Consider the following 13,423-nt stretch of genomic DNA (forward strand, 5'->3'; position numbering starts at 1 on the left):
CTTTTAGTTCAAGGATCTGACCCCATTACATTTGATTAGATGTTGTCTAAGCAAGGGACCCCTATCTTGAGATTAGAGTTGCCATTTCTACTGTACTGTAGGTAGGTGGGGAGATAACAGGTGTAATGTAGTAATTCTTATATGCTCAATTCTATCTTTGTGAAAACTCGCAGTACAATAAATATAACAAAATATATTAAATCGAAATACTCCACACTTTGCTCAGAACCCCCTCAAGGACCCTTGGAGTTCCCCAGACGCCACTTTGGGAAGCACTGATTTCAGGGGTGCAACAGTTCATTTAACTAATTGATTTGTCAATTATAAAACATAAAAAAAAAAAACTAGAATGTTTACGCAGTGATTTGTTGGTGTATATAAAACTAAAAGCTATCCTCGATTATTCAATTAACCACAAAATGTACCGAATAGTCGCCAAGAAGATAATCGATAGCTGCATAACTACTGTTAATTGCATTCCCACACCAAGGTAAGATTGTACTGAAAGTGTGAAATAAAAACATTAAAAGCTTAATTTACGCAAAAGTGCAAAACGTCTATAGAAATCTATAATTATGTAGACTAAAATATTTTTCCAGTTGGTTTCAAAACATTCAATGAAATTTGACTAAAAATAATGACATCATGAATTTCTCAAACATACTGTAACTCAAAATGCAGGAAAATTATATAGGCTTTATGTGAAACAGTGAGGGAATGTAGGAAATGAGGCAAAAAAAACTCAAAACACTGGTATGCTGCTTTAAGGTGTTCTTGGAGGTTCCGAACAATAATTATCAGTACAAACGGCATTGCTCTGACAATGCGACATTGATTGAGTCCATTTTGATGTGCCTGGATTCCTGGGAGGGCAAGGCTCTCTACATGACAGGAGGATAATATCCAATGACGGGGGAAAACACAATTATATGGCGCCTCCTTGAGGGTGTCAAAATCAACTTCAGGGCCTAAGAAGCACACACCACTGGAATGCTGCAGCCAGTCACCTGATGATGGCTGGTGCCTACACCAACAAGTTACAATAGTCTTTTAAGTCTTTCTTTATAGGTATATAGACATCTTGTTATACGTACAAGCAGCTCCAAACCTGAGTATTCATGTTACAGCTTTTTTTTTTTTAAACATACAAAAACGTATGTACATTTATCTCCACTTTCTGTAAACAGTGAGTCAGCGCTCTGCTTTTTTAAATCCCTTTGATGATTGAAAACATGCACATCATACATACAGTATTGAAGTATAAAAAAAAAAGAATGCAGAGAGGGAGAAAGAAAATCACTAAGAAGAGATTAAACTTCAACTAAAAAGAAAAGATCTGCTCCCATTGACTGTACAGGGAGAGCCAGCAAACAGAACAGTTGACAGTTTGCCTCCATTACAACGCTGGATGCTGGCTTCCTTGGTACAGCTGGAGAAGCACTACTCAATTAAATTACTATTTAAAAAGGGTGGAAAAAAGAAATTGCACCATTCCATGTCTTTTCGGTATTGATCATACTTAACTTTTGTTTTCTCTCATTAAGATGTGAAATTATAAAGGGATGGACCCCCCAAAAAATACAAAAATACAAGCTCACGCTCACCCACACACACGCTTCTAGACCCATTTGTAGACTATGGAGAACGAAGCAGCAATTTGACATACAAATAGAAGACAGGATTGAGAATCACTGCCAAGAGATCTGACGATCAGGAAGCATTATATTTACTTTTTTTTGTTTTTTTATCTGTTCTCTCCCAGAAACGGAGAAGTCCAACAATACTTTTAACGTCATTTTTTTAATCTTGCTAAATAACTTTTTTCATCTCAGACTTTCAATAAAATGGGATTATCATGATTATTATTATCATTTTCTGAGTTTTTCTCCAGGTAACTTTAACAGGGAAGTGCTCTTGTCCAGAGTCTTGACTGCGTGTTTGTTGACGTAGCGGAGGTCACATGATCATTGAGGGGGTGAGACTCAGTGTCTCTGGTCTGTCACTTCGTGTGTCGACTCACTGGGAGGAGGAGGAGGAAGGTACTGCTGAGAGGATCGCAGCCCACCTGGGGTGTGACAGGAGGGGAGAAAGAAGAGATAAGGCGGAGGGAGGTGGTTAGCCATAGAGCTGAGAGACCGATGTGACACACTGCAGTACAGGAGAGAAGCAGGGAGGAAGAAAGCAGGAAAAAAGAAGAATGTGAAGTACCTGCAGAGCCAGCGCCACCCTTGGAGCTTTTGCTTACTTTGGAGAGTGATGAGGCAGAAAGGTGGTGGTTGTGGCTCGCCTCATTGTATGGCCTCTTGCGGGATGAGGAAGTGTTAGACGCGGGTGGAGCAAAGGCTGTTGGCCCTTCCATACCAGCCAGGCCCAGGGGACTGCGGAGCAGCCCCCCTCCACCGCCGATTATCTCTGGGCCCCCTCGCCCGTTTCCGCTGTGCACGTGGGGGTGGGAGTGAGTGTGCTTGTGGTGCCGATGTATGCCGTGCTCCGATCCCCGGTGTAGTTTGTCCTTGCTCACCAGTGGGCTGGAATGTTTACCTTTACTACTGCTGCTGCTGTTGTTGTTAGCCGCAGCACCTTCGTCGGACGAGCTGTGGCGCTCGGATGATGAAACCTTGATCTTCATCTTTAGATCCTCCTTGCCTGGCTGTCCGCTTCTGTCCAACTGGGAGCCACTGCCGCCTAGTGCGGGGGCAGGGAGGCGGACCTTCAGTGACCCTGCCCCCTTGTCTCGTTTATCACCATGGTGACGCCTGTCTTGCCCCAAAGATGGGATCTTGATTTTCAGAGGGCTGCCAGTGCTGCCGCCCCCATAAGCATGCTGAGATGTCTGGTTTGGCTGCGAATGTTTTCTATGATCTACTTGGCCAATAGAGGAGGATGCATAGGGATCACACTCAGTCGGATGCTGCTCTTGCTTAATGCGTTTCTGTCCACCGGCAGCTAGCTCTGTGCCGTGTTTCTCTCTATACTTGTCCAGGGACAGCTTCTGAGCGCTGGCAGTTACTGGTGGAGGAGGCGGAGGGGGAGGGGGGTAGGAAGGCTGCGGTGGCTGTTGTTGGTGCTTGGTCCCTCCACCCCCACCAACTCCTTTGTGTTCGTGTTTAACAGGGTTGAAGTCTACGTTTTTGCCAGTCCTGTACGGTAGGTGCATAAGTGCCGAAGACGAAGAGGTGGAAGTTTGTAAGGACAGTGCTGGCCCTTGATGAGGGAGGTCAAGGGGTTCCTGCTTCAAAGTGGTGGAGCCATACCCTTCTTGGTGGCTTTGGGGCCAGTCGCTGGGGAGGCCGTACGATGACATCGAGTCCAGAGAGTGGCCGGCCATGGGGAAGGAGGAGCCTGCTTTGGAGAAGGTTGGGTTGGATGATGAAACTCCTGTAAGAGAGGAGTCACCCAAGGAATGGTCGAGCATTGAAGGACAGGTGAAGGAGTTCTCTGAAGATTGGCTGCTTTCAGTCTTGGGCTTCTTGGCAGCTTGCGTTGCCTAGATGGTTGAAAAGGAGAGGGAGATGGTTTTATGTTTTATTTTGAGACCGACTGTTGAGGTTTCCACCCCAATTTAGTTGACTCTCTCTGCGTCGCGTCACACACTTTCACACACGTCTTTCATACAGAATACAGACAGTTGGTCTCTTCTTTGGAGAGAAATCAAAGTTAAATTCTGTTCAAATGTGTTTATAAATATATACAAAAGGGAGGTTTTCCCAATTACCAATGCTTTAAAGAAGCATCAATGCAAGACCTAGTGTATTGAAATGATAAGTTGTATGTATGTATATATATATATATATATATATATATATATATATATATATATATATATATATATATATATATATATATATATATATATATATATATATATATATATATATACACACACACACACACACAAGGTCTTGTATACTCACTCATCTATGCATTAAAATGTAAGAGAATTAGCATACCCTCCAGTTTCGTATCCTTTTTAATCTGCTGGGCGTCTTCTCCAGAATCTGCAGGAATTCATGAGTCAGCTCTACAGGTGTGAGAGTGGTAAAACACTGGTAAATAAAAAAGTTATACAATATCACATTTTACTAAAATACTGTAAGGGCAGGTACACACTGTACGACTTTTAAGGTGGTCGGGGGGGGGGGGGGGGGGGGTCATCTGATCGTTAAGCATTTCACACTACAGTCTCTCTCTCTCTCTCTCTCTCCCTCTCTCTCTTTCTAATAAACATCCCCCCTCGAGCACGCTCGCTCAGTCTCATTCTGTTTTATAATAATGTATAACTTAATACAGGACTGGACAGTAACTATGCAGGGATCTGTTTGTTGTGGTCAGGTGACAGGTCCAGCGACCCTCCATATCGTTCAGTGTGTACCTACCCTAAGTGCATGCAAAGTGAGTATTGTAAAGAGGTCCGTCTACAGTAGATATGCACGGATTGGCTCTGACATCACCTGACTCCAAGAGTAAACATAAATCATCATTTCATACAGAGTTGACCTACAGTAATGTGAGACGCCCAAATTAAATTGAAATGTCTATTTTTTTCTGCAGTAATCTATAGCCCTCCCCACTGCAGGCATGAAGCTCTCCCACATCAATACGGAGAACAGACGTTTATTCAGGCTTCACGGTTAGTGCTGAGGTTAGGGTTAAGATTTAGTTTTAGGGTTAGGCATTAGCGTTAAGGTTAGGGTTAGTTTGCGAACGCAGTGGACACATCCCTGACTGATCGTGTCCGCATGGATGGAAATTTAAATAAATGTTACACTGTCGGCCCGTAGTTATAACAGTTATACAGGTGGATATCAATATATATTGCTGTGCTGTTCACACTACTCCTATTCAAAGTACATAAAAGAGGCCTTTTATAAGCTGCTCAATGATAAGCATAATCTAGTTTTAAACATTAACATTTTTGTTATGATAGGATGCAAATTTCAAGAATAGCCCCCCCCCATTATAATATACTGAGACAGTGTGCAGTATATCATAATGGAAAATCCGATTAAAAATATATAACATATTTATAAATCTCACCATCCAGCAGCTCCAGGGTGACAGAGTTGTCCACATACTCCCACCAGTGCTTCCCATCAGTAGAGACGGGGATCTCCCAGTTGGACCACTTACATGCCAGGTGGATACACACACAGGCTATCACCGTGGGCTTATACTGCAGGCAGAAGGTAGTGAGGTGTAGACTGTGGTCAGGAAGGGTGGGTCGCACATGGGGAGAAAAAGGGAGAGAAAACAGCACAGGGAGCAAACAACGTTAATCTACAGTCAGCTTACACAGAAAGAACACACAAAGCAAACACGCTAGAAGGCTACAACAGCTACTCTGATTAGTTTTTTGACTTGATTTAAGACGTTTGTGGGTTGGTGAAACTAGAATGCAAAAGCAAAGTCAGATCCTTCCCTGTAAGTGACACACTGAACCATGAGGTAAACCCATATGACAGCTGCATCATTTGAAAAATAAAAGGGAGTGGACTTAAAGCTCTCTACAGTGGTATGGGGTTCCTTTAAGTTCTCTGTATTATAGGCAACACACATATGCAACATAAGACACACATCATCCTATCATTTGATTTTGGCTTATGTGTGCTACCACTGAGAAAGAGCAAAGGGTCATGCAAAAATAGATCGGGGTTAGAGTCACATTACAAATAACAGCAGCATAAGAGACAAAACGGCTACCATCCAAGAGTTTACCGCAGACATACAGTAGTACCCATATACAACTACTACGACGCCACTTTCATCACTTAAGGGTTTTCTTTTCAAGGTGGACACACATTCACCTTGAGCCAGCCTGACAAATGAAATTACGAGCTAGCACATTTTTTTTGTTGTTGTCAGAAAGTCAATTAAACATAACTTTCCGTCATCCAGGCATCTTCATCCATAATTAGATACTTATATTTCTACATGATGCTATAGATTTTCAGGGCAAATCTGGTCCATGTTAGGACTACAAGCTCAGCAGCATGCTGCAATATTTATACACAAAATACATTTTAGAAATAAAGCTTTAAAAATACATCTGGTAATAGCTGGATGGTAACCTTGAAATACTTTGATAATATGTACAATGTCTGGAGTCTGATATCCGACAGTCACAGCTAACATTTACAGGTGTTTGGCTGCTCTTGACTTTAAACCTGATTCAAATACACTTTTTTCTCTTACTTAATCGTCTCTGGCGCCTGAATTCACCCTGTGGGATCAATAAAAAGTATCTATCTATCTTTAACTCAAAACAACTTATTCAGAGTATTTCTATTCTTTTTTTTGTTGTCGTTTTATCCCACGATTTTGTAACCCTTTTTTCACCCTGTGCCAATTTTTTAAAGTGATCCTGGGCGCTGCACTCCCCCCACAGCCTAGGGAGCCCAGGTACGAGCTCATGCCTCCTTCAATGCATGAGAGCCAACTGACCTTCTTGTCACCTGACAGGGGGGAGTTTCCCCCGGTAGGACGTAGCGCGTGGAAGGAACACGTTATTCCAACCAGTTCCCTTCCCCTCCATCAGGCGCCCCGGCTGTCATGGGGGAGGCGGTATAGCGACCAGGATTACTACATGTTTTTGTGAGGGTATTAACTACCCTAGGAGACAGCAAACTCCACACAGAGTAGGTCCTTTCGCCAACCTCACCCAGGGTATGGGCGCTGATGACGCGGAGGAGAAGACACGTCCCCAGCACCCACAGCGTCCCCGGCGGGAATCGAACCCAGGACCTTCTAGCTGTGAGGCGTCAGCGCTACCGACTGCGCCACCGTGCCCCCTATTCAGAGTATTTCTAAGCCAAGTGAAATACATACCTTGGCCACCTATGTCACGGTTTCAATGAACTAAATTATGCCTTGAAATATGCAAGCTGGGCACAAATCCCATAATACTGCTCAGTCAGGGTCCAGACATTGTACCTTACTTTAACAGATTTTCAAATTTGAGACAAAATGTTATCTATTAAAACATTATCAAAACCAATATCTTTATAGACAAGGCTACTTTAAAACAAACCCTTTAAGGACCCAGTCTAACTGTCAATGGAAGGTTTCATTTTTCCCTAGTAAAATAAATGCTAATAGCCACCAATGCATCTTGAAATAGGACAAATATAAGCAAGCACTAATAAAATGATGTGTGTGGTCATTGGTCAATAATATGAAATAAATATTGATTAACAGATGATTTGGGAATTTAAGTTAGTCTCAACCACAGGTCCTTAATGGGTCACTGTAAAAAAAAATATATATATAAAAACCTAGAGTCTGCGTTGTCAACTTATGAATTAATGGACAAATCTAGCTGAGTTTCTGAAAGGTCTGTATGTTAAAACAGTCAAATACTAAGAAAAAAATAAAAAATTTGAGTGATATTTAGCACAAATATGAAAAAAAAAGAAAAAGAAAAAAAACAAAAACAAAGTTGTGGTACTTACCGGAAGGACCTCTACGAAATGTTTACATCTGTGTTATCTTTAGCTGCTATTCAGGCTACCAAAGTGTCTTTTCTTTTAGACATATGCACTTTCGCAACCGAGCAAACGTGTGGGTTTCAAGCGCACCACTACACTTCACATCTTGCATTCAACCCATCTGTGCCAACACTTGGGTCCCTTGTACAATACACCGCACTGCAACCGAGGCCGGTAACGCTACAAGCCGCCCTGTCCCACCCTCCTGGGACAGGAGGCAAGCGTCCCAATAGCCATTGGTGCAAGTAGGGCCCGTTGGACACTGAAAGGGTACCCTGCATTACAGGAAGCTATGGTGTGCAGTCACAGTGCAACAAAGGAGGTTCAGGATAACAACCTGTTGGTAGCCATGAAATAGGAAGTCTGTGCCAGATCCTTGCTTGCTGTGAGGGAACAGAGAGATAAGACAGACACACAGAGAAAGAAAGAAAAATAACCATTACTATTTTGGCCTGTTAGTGAGGTTTAAACTTAAAGGAGCTGAATTGTTGCCTTTTGATCATTTTTCTACAGTGATTGAACCAAGACCAAGACTGAAAATAACCTAATCATACTTGAGGAAGTTTATACTGCATCAAGGACACTTGGAAATGCACAGACTAAGCCTCCTAATATGACGCCAAAACAATGGGATTGTCCATGGGTATGGGAATTTGTTTACTTTAATCAAAGACTAAATCTAATACAGTACAAAATGATCTTCTACTTGAGCTCACTAACAACTTCATGAGCAGACCCAAATACAACAGTTAAATGTAATAATGTAAGTGTATCAATAGGGACCACTAAATATCATACAATTATACCTCTGTAGTCATATGATACAAATTAAATGCATTTGAAAAAATCTTGGAAACAACACAACATTACCAATCGTGAGACAAAACATTTAATTAAAAAAAAAGCCTTTTACCCATAGTCTAATCTTAATGTAAATTCAGCCTTGGCCGTGGCTCAATCTGTGCCGGGGAACAACGCTTCAATGAAAAGCTGCTAACGGGACAATGGACTCGAAAGGTCATCAACAGAACAGGTGAGTGGTTATGTAAACATTACATGGCAGGTTTTTCACCCCCCCTCCCCACCCGTATCTAAGGTGGGACAGACAAGAGCAGAGGGCACAAAGAACAAAGAAGGAATCCTCTACCTCGCACTAGCTGGGAACATTTCACCACATCAGTGTGTGGGTGATCAATAGTAATTTCAAAGCCTGGAACAAAATACATGACAGGTGAGTTCAACACAGATACAGTTGGGAGGTGACATGTCATTCTATGAACAAGTAAATGAACGCAACTCTGAATTTTACGCCACCATGTACAGATTCCAATGGGAAATCTCGTTTTCTACACTCAGTGTAAAAAAATAAAAAAATAAAAAAAGTCATGGTGAAACTTAATCGATAATTACATTAAGTAACACAGTCTATGTGGGGTGTTTCCATGCTTAAAAGAAGCTCTATTTTCTTATACAGTTGGTTGCAACTGACAAAAGAATATGCTGTCATAGTGACTACAGCTTAGAACATGACCACATCATTTGTGGAGTTTCCTCTGGAAATTCCTCTGAAGCAATTTGAATTAGCATGTTGTTTAGATTTAATTGTCAGTGCTGAGAGGAAATGACATGTCACCTTTACATGATTCACTCAAGATATGTGCTAAGACAAGTAACCCAAATAACAATTCATAATATAACCTTTGACGATGAAAAGGCTGCAATGGATAAATCAACAGGTCAGTCATAACACAATCGATATAGCCAAAACACAGTAAAATCCTAGCGTTCATTTAACTCTGGGAGAGTACAAATGGAATCAAATGGACCCTGTCCATTTGGTTCCATTTGTACACTCTCAGAGTTAGATTAACACTGAGGATATTACAGTGAAGTAATGATTATCAGAAACAAAGCACTACCTTGCTCTCTCTTTCTCAAGCCATCCACTCCAGTCACCGTTACTTACCGAGGGTCTGCAGCACTATGGTTTCAAGTATCACCAGCTCTTGAGCTTGCTGGAGGTATGCCTGAAGTTTGATAGACAGTCATTACATAACAATTGTAATGAGTCTATTGATCAAACCCCCTAACAGCTGATTTGAAACTGGCAAAACTCCAAACAGAGAGGCTCTATTATTCTTAAGTACGAGTGGTGGTTTTAGGCGCAGGTGTTTGGTACACACCAAAAACAGGCCTAGAACAGGCCAGGTATGTCCTTTAGACAAAGCAAGGGAATTCTACAAGGCCAATTAGACATAGGCAAAGCATGACCACTGAGAGAACCAGAGAGACAGACAGGGAAGGAAGAAAAAAAACTACAATACCCAGATCTACCTGAACTTACATTACTTTTAGTGTCTAGCGGCTGTTCCTGGGGGTTTAGGCAAGCATGTGCAACTTTAATCACATGCTCAAGTTTCCGAGGTTGCTCTTCCACTTTTGCAGCCAGGAATAAGGTAGTTGGAGAAATTATCTGTAACAAAACAAACATGGCACTTAGACATAGCCACATCCGACCTGGTTCGGGTTCCAAGCCACAATGTGTAAACTGCATACAAAAACAACAACAATACGGTATCTAAGAATACTTACATTTCTGTGGAATTTGGTGAAAGAGTGGTGCATATAAAATCTATGCATGTAAACAATAGCCGTATTTATTGTTAATTGAGAGCTGAAGGGGCAGTAAAGGAAAAGGCATTAGGAAAAATAATTCACCAAACGTTAGATAACATCAGTGGTTCTCAAAGTACCGTTCGGGGACCCCCAGGCAGTCTTTGAAGGCAGAGCTGCCAACTCTCACCCACCTCTCGCTCCGGGAGTCTGCGGTGGGTGGTTGACAAATAAAAACCTGGTTGTCCAAAAGCTGTTTTTTGAAAAATCTAGCTGAAGAGGGTGAATCAGACTTGAAATGCAGGGACAGAGAGGAGAGAGTTCCATTACTGAGGTGAGTGATTAAAGGGACTTGACAATTTAGAATAATAATTTGTGATGCAGTCTGTCTTAGCCATCAGACTTTTATGGAAATCAATGTCAATATTACCAATAAATAGGAGAGTCACCAATCTCTACGGTTACACTGACTGCTACTGTCACTACACCCTTATTATGACTGTGAATACACTCCATTCATTCCCACATACTGTACAGTAGCCTATACACATTATACTCCATGTGATACATTCTAGTTTAATTTGCGTGTGGTGGTGACTCCATGGGTCTAATAATAATAATAATAATAATAATGGCTGCACACGCCACCAAAACTCTCTCCAAGGTTTTCTGGAAAGTTGGCAGACTTGTTTGAAGGGTTTCCAGGGGGAAAAGGCGTTATTGTTACTATAATTTGACTGGTTAGATCAGTGGTTCTCAACCTTTTCAGGCCGTGACCCCCAAAAATAATCCTATTTGGACTGGGGACCCACCCTGACAGGCACATGGAATTGTTGAGTCATTACATTTCGTTTGACCCAGATAAAATTGTGAAAATAGCCAAACTACAAGCGAGCTTGTAGATCTGCTAAGTTTTTGCCTCTTTCTATTATTTGACAATGTGGCTAATGTTTAACCAGTTTTTATAGTCTAGTCTAGTTTGTTGATTATTTTTGATGCAGTAATGGTTCTTTTTTATATTAAAAAGGTCTTAAAAAAAAGTCCTTAAATTGTCACTTCACTCTCATCTGGGGACCCCCCAAAAAAAATCATGAGGGGACCTCCCTGGCGGTCCCGACCCACAAGTTGAGAACCACAGGGGTAGATGATGTTAGCCCACTGTCTCCACTGTTATCTCTCCACATAACAGTATGAATACACCCCCCCCCCCCCGCAGGGAAGTCCCCTGACATGAAAATGTTTGAGACCCACTGATTTACAAGCAGCTTGTAAAACTAAGCATTATCATCGTGACAGGTGAGCAGAATTTAACTGGCTAGCAAGAAGAAGCAGCAACCTCACAGAAGCCCGATTTATCCACCTACGGTGGTGGTGCCGTAGCAGATCTACAAGCTCACGACGCGTCACGGATGCGACGCGTAGTGAGCTTGTACATCTGCAATTTATTTCGGTTACAAGCTAGCGAGAAGCGACGGCTGCTCTCCCAAACGCTTATTTAGTTAACAGTTGATAAACCGTAGGCGTTAACATTACCAACTAGCAAATACATTAGGTAAAAAATAATGGCAAAGACAAATAGAAAAACAAGCATAATTATAGGTTTTTTTTCTCCCCTTTAATTATCGCGACACCGTTGACGTTAGCTAACGGCCCGTCGTGTGACCCGCCTGGGCGCCATCATGTCGGAACTGCTAGCTTCTCCAGTTTGTTTACAAAGGATACACGTTGAGTCTCTGGCCCATGTCCTGGACGAGGTTCGCCGCCTGTTGCCGGTAGGAAAGCTCCCGGTCCGGTTCGACTCCGGAGAACCGAGATGGCGTGTTTTCCAGCTGCTCCCGGGTGAAATACCACTTGGTCGAGGAACCCCGGCACGCCGCCATTGCTGTCCAAGCATTCACTCAGAGGCAGGAGCTCAGGAGGAGCAGCGAGCGACACGGCGGATGTGATGTCACTGCGTCGCACAGGAAGGAAGGAACGCGCACGGCGCACACTTCTTCGATGGTGCGTTGGGGTGGAAAATTGCTGATCCGGTCTAAAGGGCGGGCTCTAGACCGGATCTGACTGGTTTAAAGCCAGGCTTGTTAAAGCCATAGAGTTAAAAATGGTTAAAGCAGCTCTGTGTATTATTTGGCGATTTTGTATTTTGTATTACATTTTGTTTTAATTTATTTTTTATAGAAAGAATACAGTAATGTTACAACCAGCAGCCAATCCTGTGATGCAGCCATGCAGGGGTCTTCAACGTTTTCAGCCCAAGGACCCCCTAGCTAGCTGAGAGAGAGATGAAGCAGGGAGGGACCAAGCCCCCAGAACCCAGTGGTTTCACTGAAGCCAATTGAACATGCTGGCCATTCATGGTACTGCAGCTTAGTACCTATACATGAACGAGCGAAAACGGTTTCGACCAATGGGCTCGACTCACGAGCATGCGCACGAGCTTGCGCACGGGGCTGCGCGCCTCTGTGACGCAAAACGCGTCACTGTGACGCAAAACGCGTCACAGAAGTGACGCGTTTGGAGCCCCAAATAGGCCTCGCCCACCAAATTTCCAACCCGGAAGAAGGGTTCAAATAGGCCCATGCGCTGGGTGAGCAACTCAATGCAAGTGGATGGGAGGAGAATTCGGGTGCCCTCTCTATTATTTTTAACTCTATGGGAGGGACCCCTCTCTATATTGCATAAAATTGTGTTTCAGTCAGATTATACTTTTTTTGTTTACTTGGTCTGCTCTTTTTTCCCTCTACCCCTATACCTCTTTGCCAAAAATAGCAGATCTACAGGCTCACAACGCCTCGCAGCGCGAGGCGTTGTGAGCTTGTAGATCTGCAATTTTTGGCTAAAGTTCTCCTCAGAAAAGGGATGCTAGGGTTTCAAGTGGTTTAAGGTAAAAAGAAAAATCATCTCACACAAAGATTTGGCGGACCCCCTGTAGTAACTCTGAGGACCCCCTAGAGGTCCCGGACCCCCTGTAGTAACTCTGAGGACCCCCTAGGGGTCCCGGACCGGACCCCCTGTTGAAGAAACCTGCTGTGATGGAGCTATCATAGATATATTCAGTGGTGTACAGTAACTAAGTACATTTACTCAAGTACTGTACGTAAATATTTGATATTTATATATGGTATTTCTACTTTACTAGAGTATTTCCCAGCTAAGCTACAAGCTATAAGTTACAAGCTACAAGCTCCAAGCTCACGACGCCTTGTGAGCTTGTAGATCGGCTATTTTTTCTTTTCTTTACTTTATATACTTTGAGTATATTTTGATGCCAATACTTTTGCAGTTTTACTCAAGTAACACTTTTAACACAGGCATTTTACTGGTAA

General features: G+C 42.6%; 1 protein-coding gene across 3 annotated transcripts; it reads right to left on the bottom strand.

Annotated features, from left to right (window-relative positions):
- Positions 1 to 676: 676 nt before the first annotated feature.
- Positions 677 to 12,019, bottom strand: ccnt2a (cyclin T2a). 3 transcript variants are annotated; one of them, XM_080413162.1, is made up of 10 exons: positions 11,820 to 12,018; positions 10,077 to 10,158; positions 9,829 to 9,957; positions 9,451 to 9,511; positions 8,632 to 8,694; positions 7,822 to 7,867; positions 5,038 to 5,201; positions 3,951 to 4,021; positions 2,246 to 3,487; positions 677 to 2,065 (listed from the first exon to the last, which is right to left on the bottom strand). In XM_080413162.1, exons 1-10 carry the CDS (start codon positions 11,975 to 11,977, stop codon positions 2,000 to 2,002), a joined length of 2,082 nt encoding a protein of 693 aa, XP_080269288.1. In that variant the 5' UTR covers positions 11,978 to 12,018; the 3' UTR covers positions 677 to 1,999. The 3 variants fall into 3 exon arrangements, 2 of the variants coding, with proteins under 2 accessions (XP_080269288.1, XP_080269287.1); XM_080413161.1 differs by having other exon boundaries at positions 2,209 to 3,487; XR_013932053.1 differs by lacking the exons at positions 677 to 2,065; positions 2,246 to 3,487; positions 3,951 to 4,021 and having other exon boundaries at positions 5,062 to 5,201; positions 7,449 to 7,867; positions 11,820 to 12,019.
- Positions 12,020 to 13,423: the final 1,404 nt, after the last annotated feature.

This window comes from Gymnoscopelus braueri (genome assembly GCF_963280865.1).
Source record: "Gymnoscopelus braueri genome assembly, chromosome: 18".
Lineage (NCBI taxonomy): Eukaryota > Metazoa > Chordata > Actinopteri > Myctophiformes > Myctophidae > Gymnoscopelus > Gymnoscopelus braueri.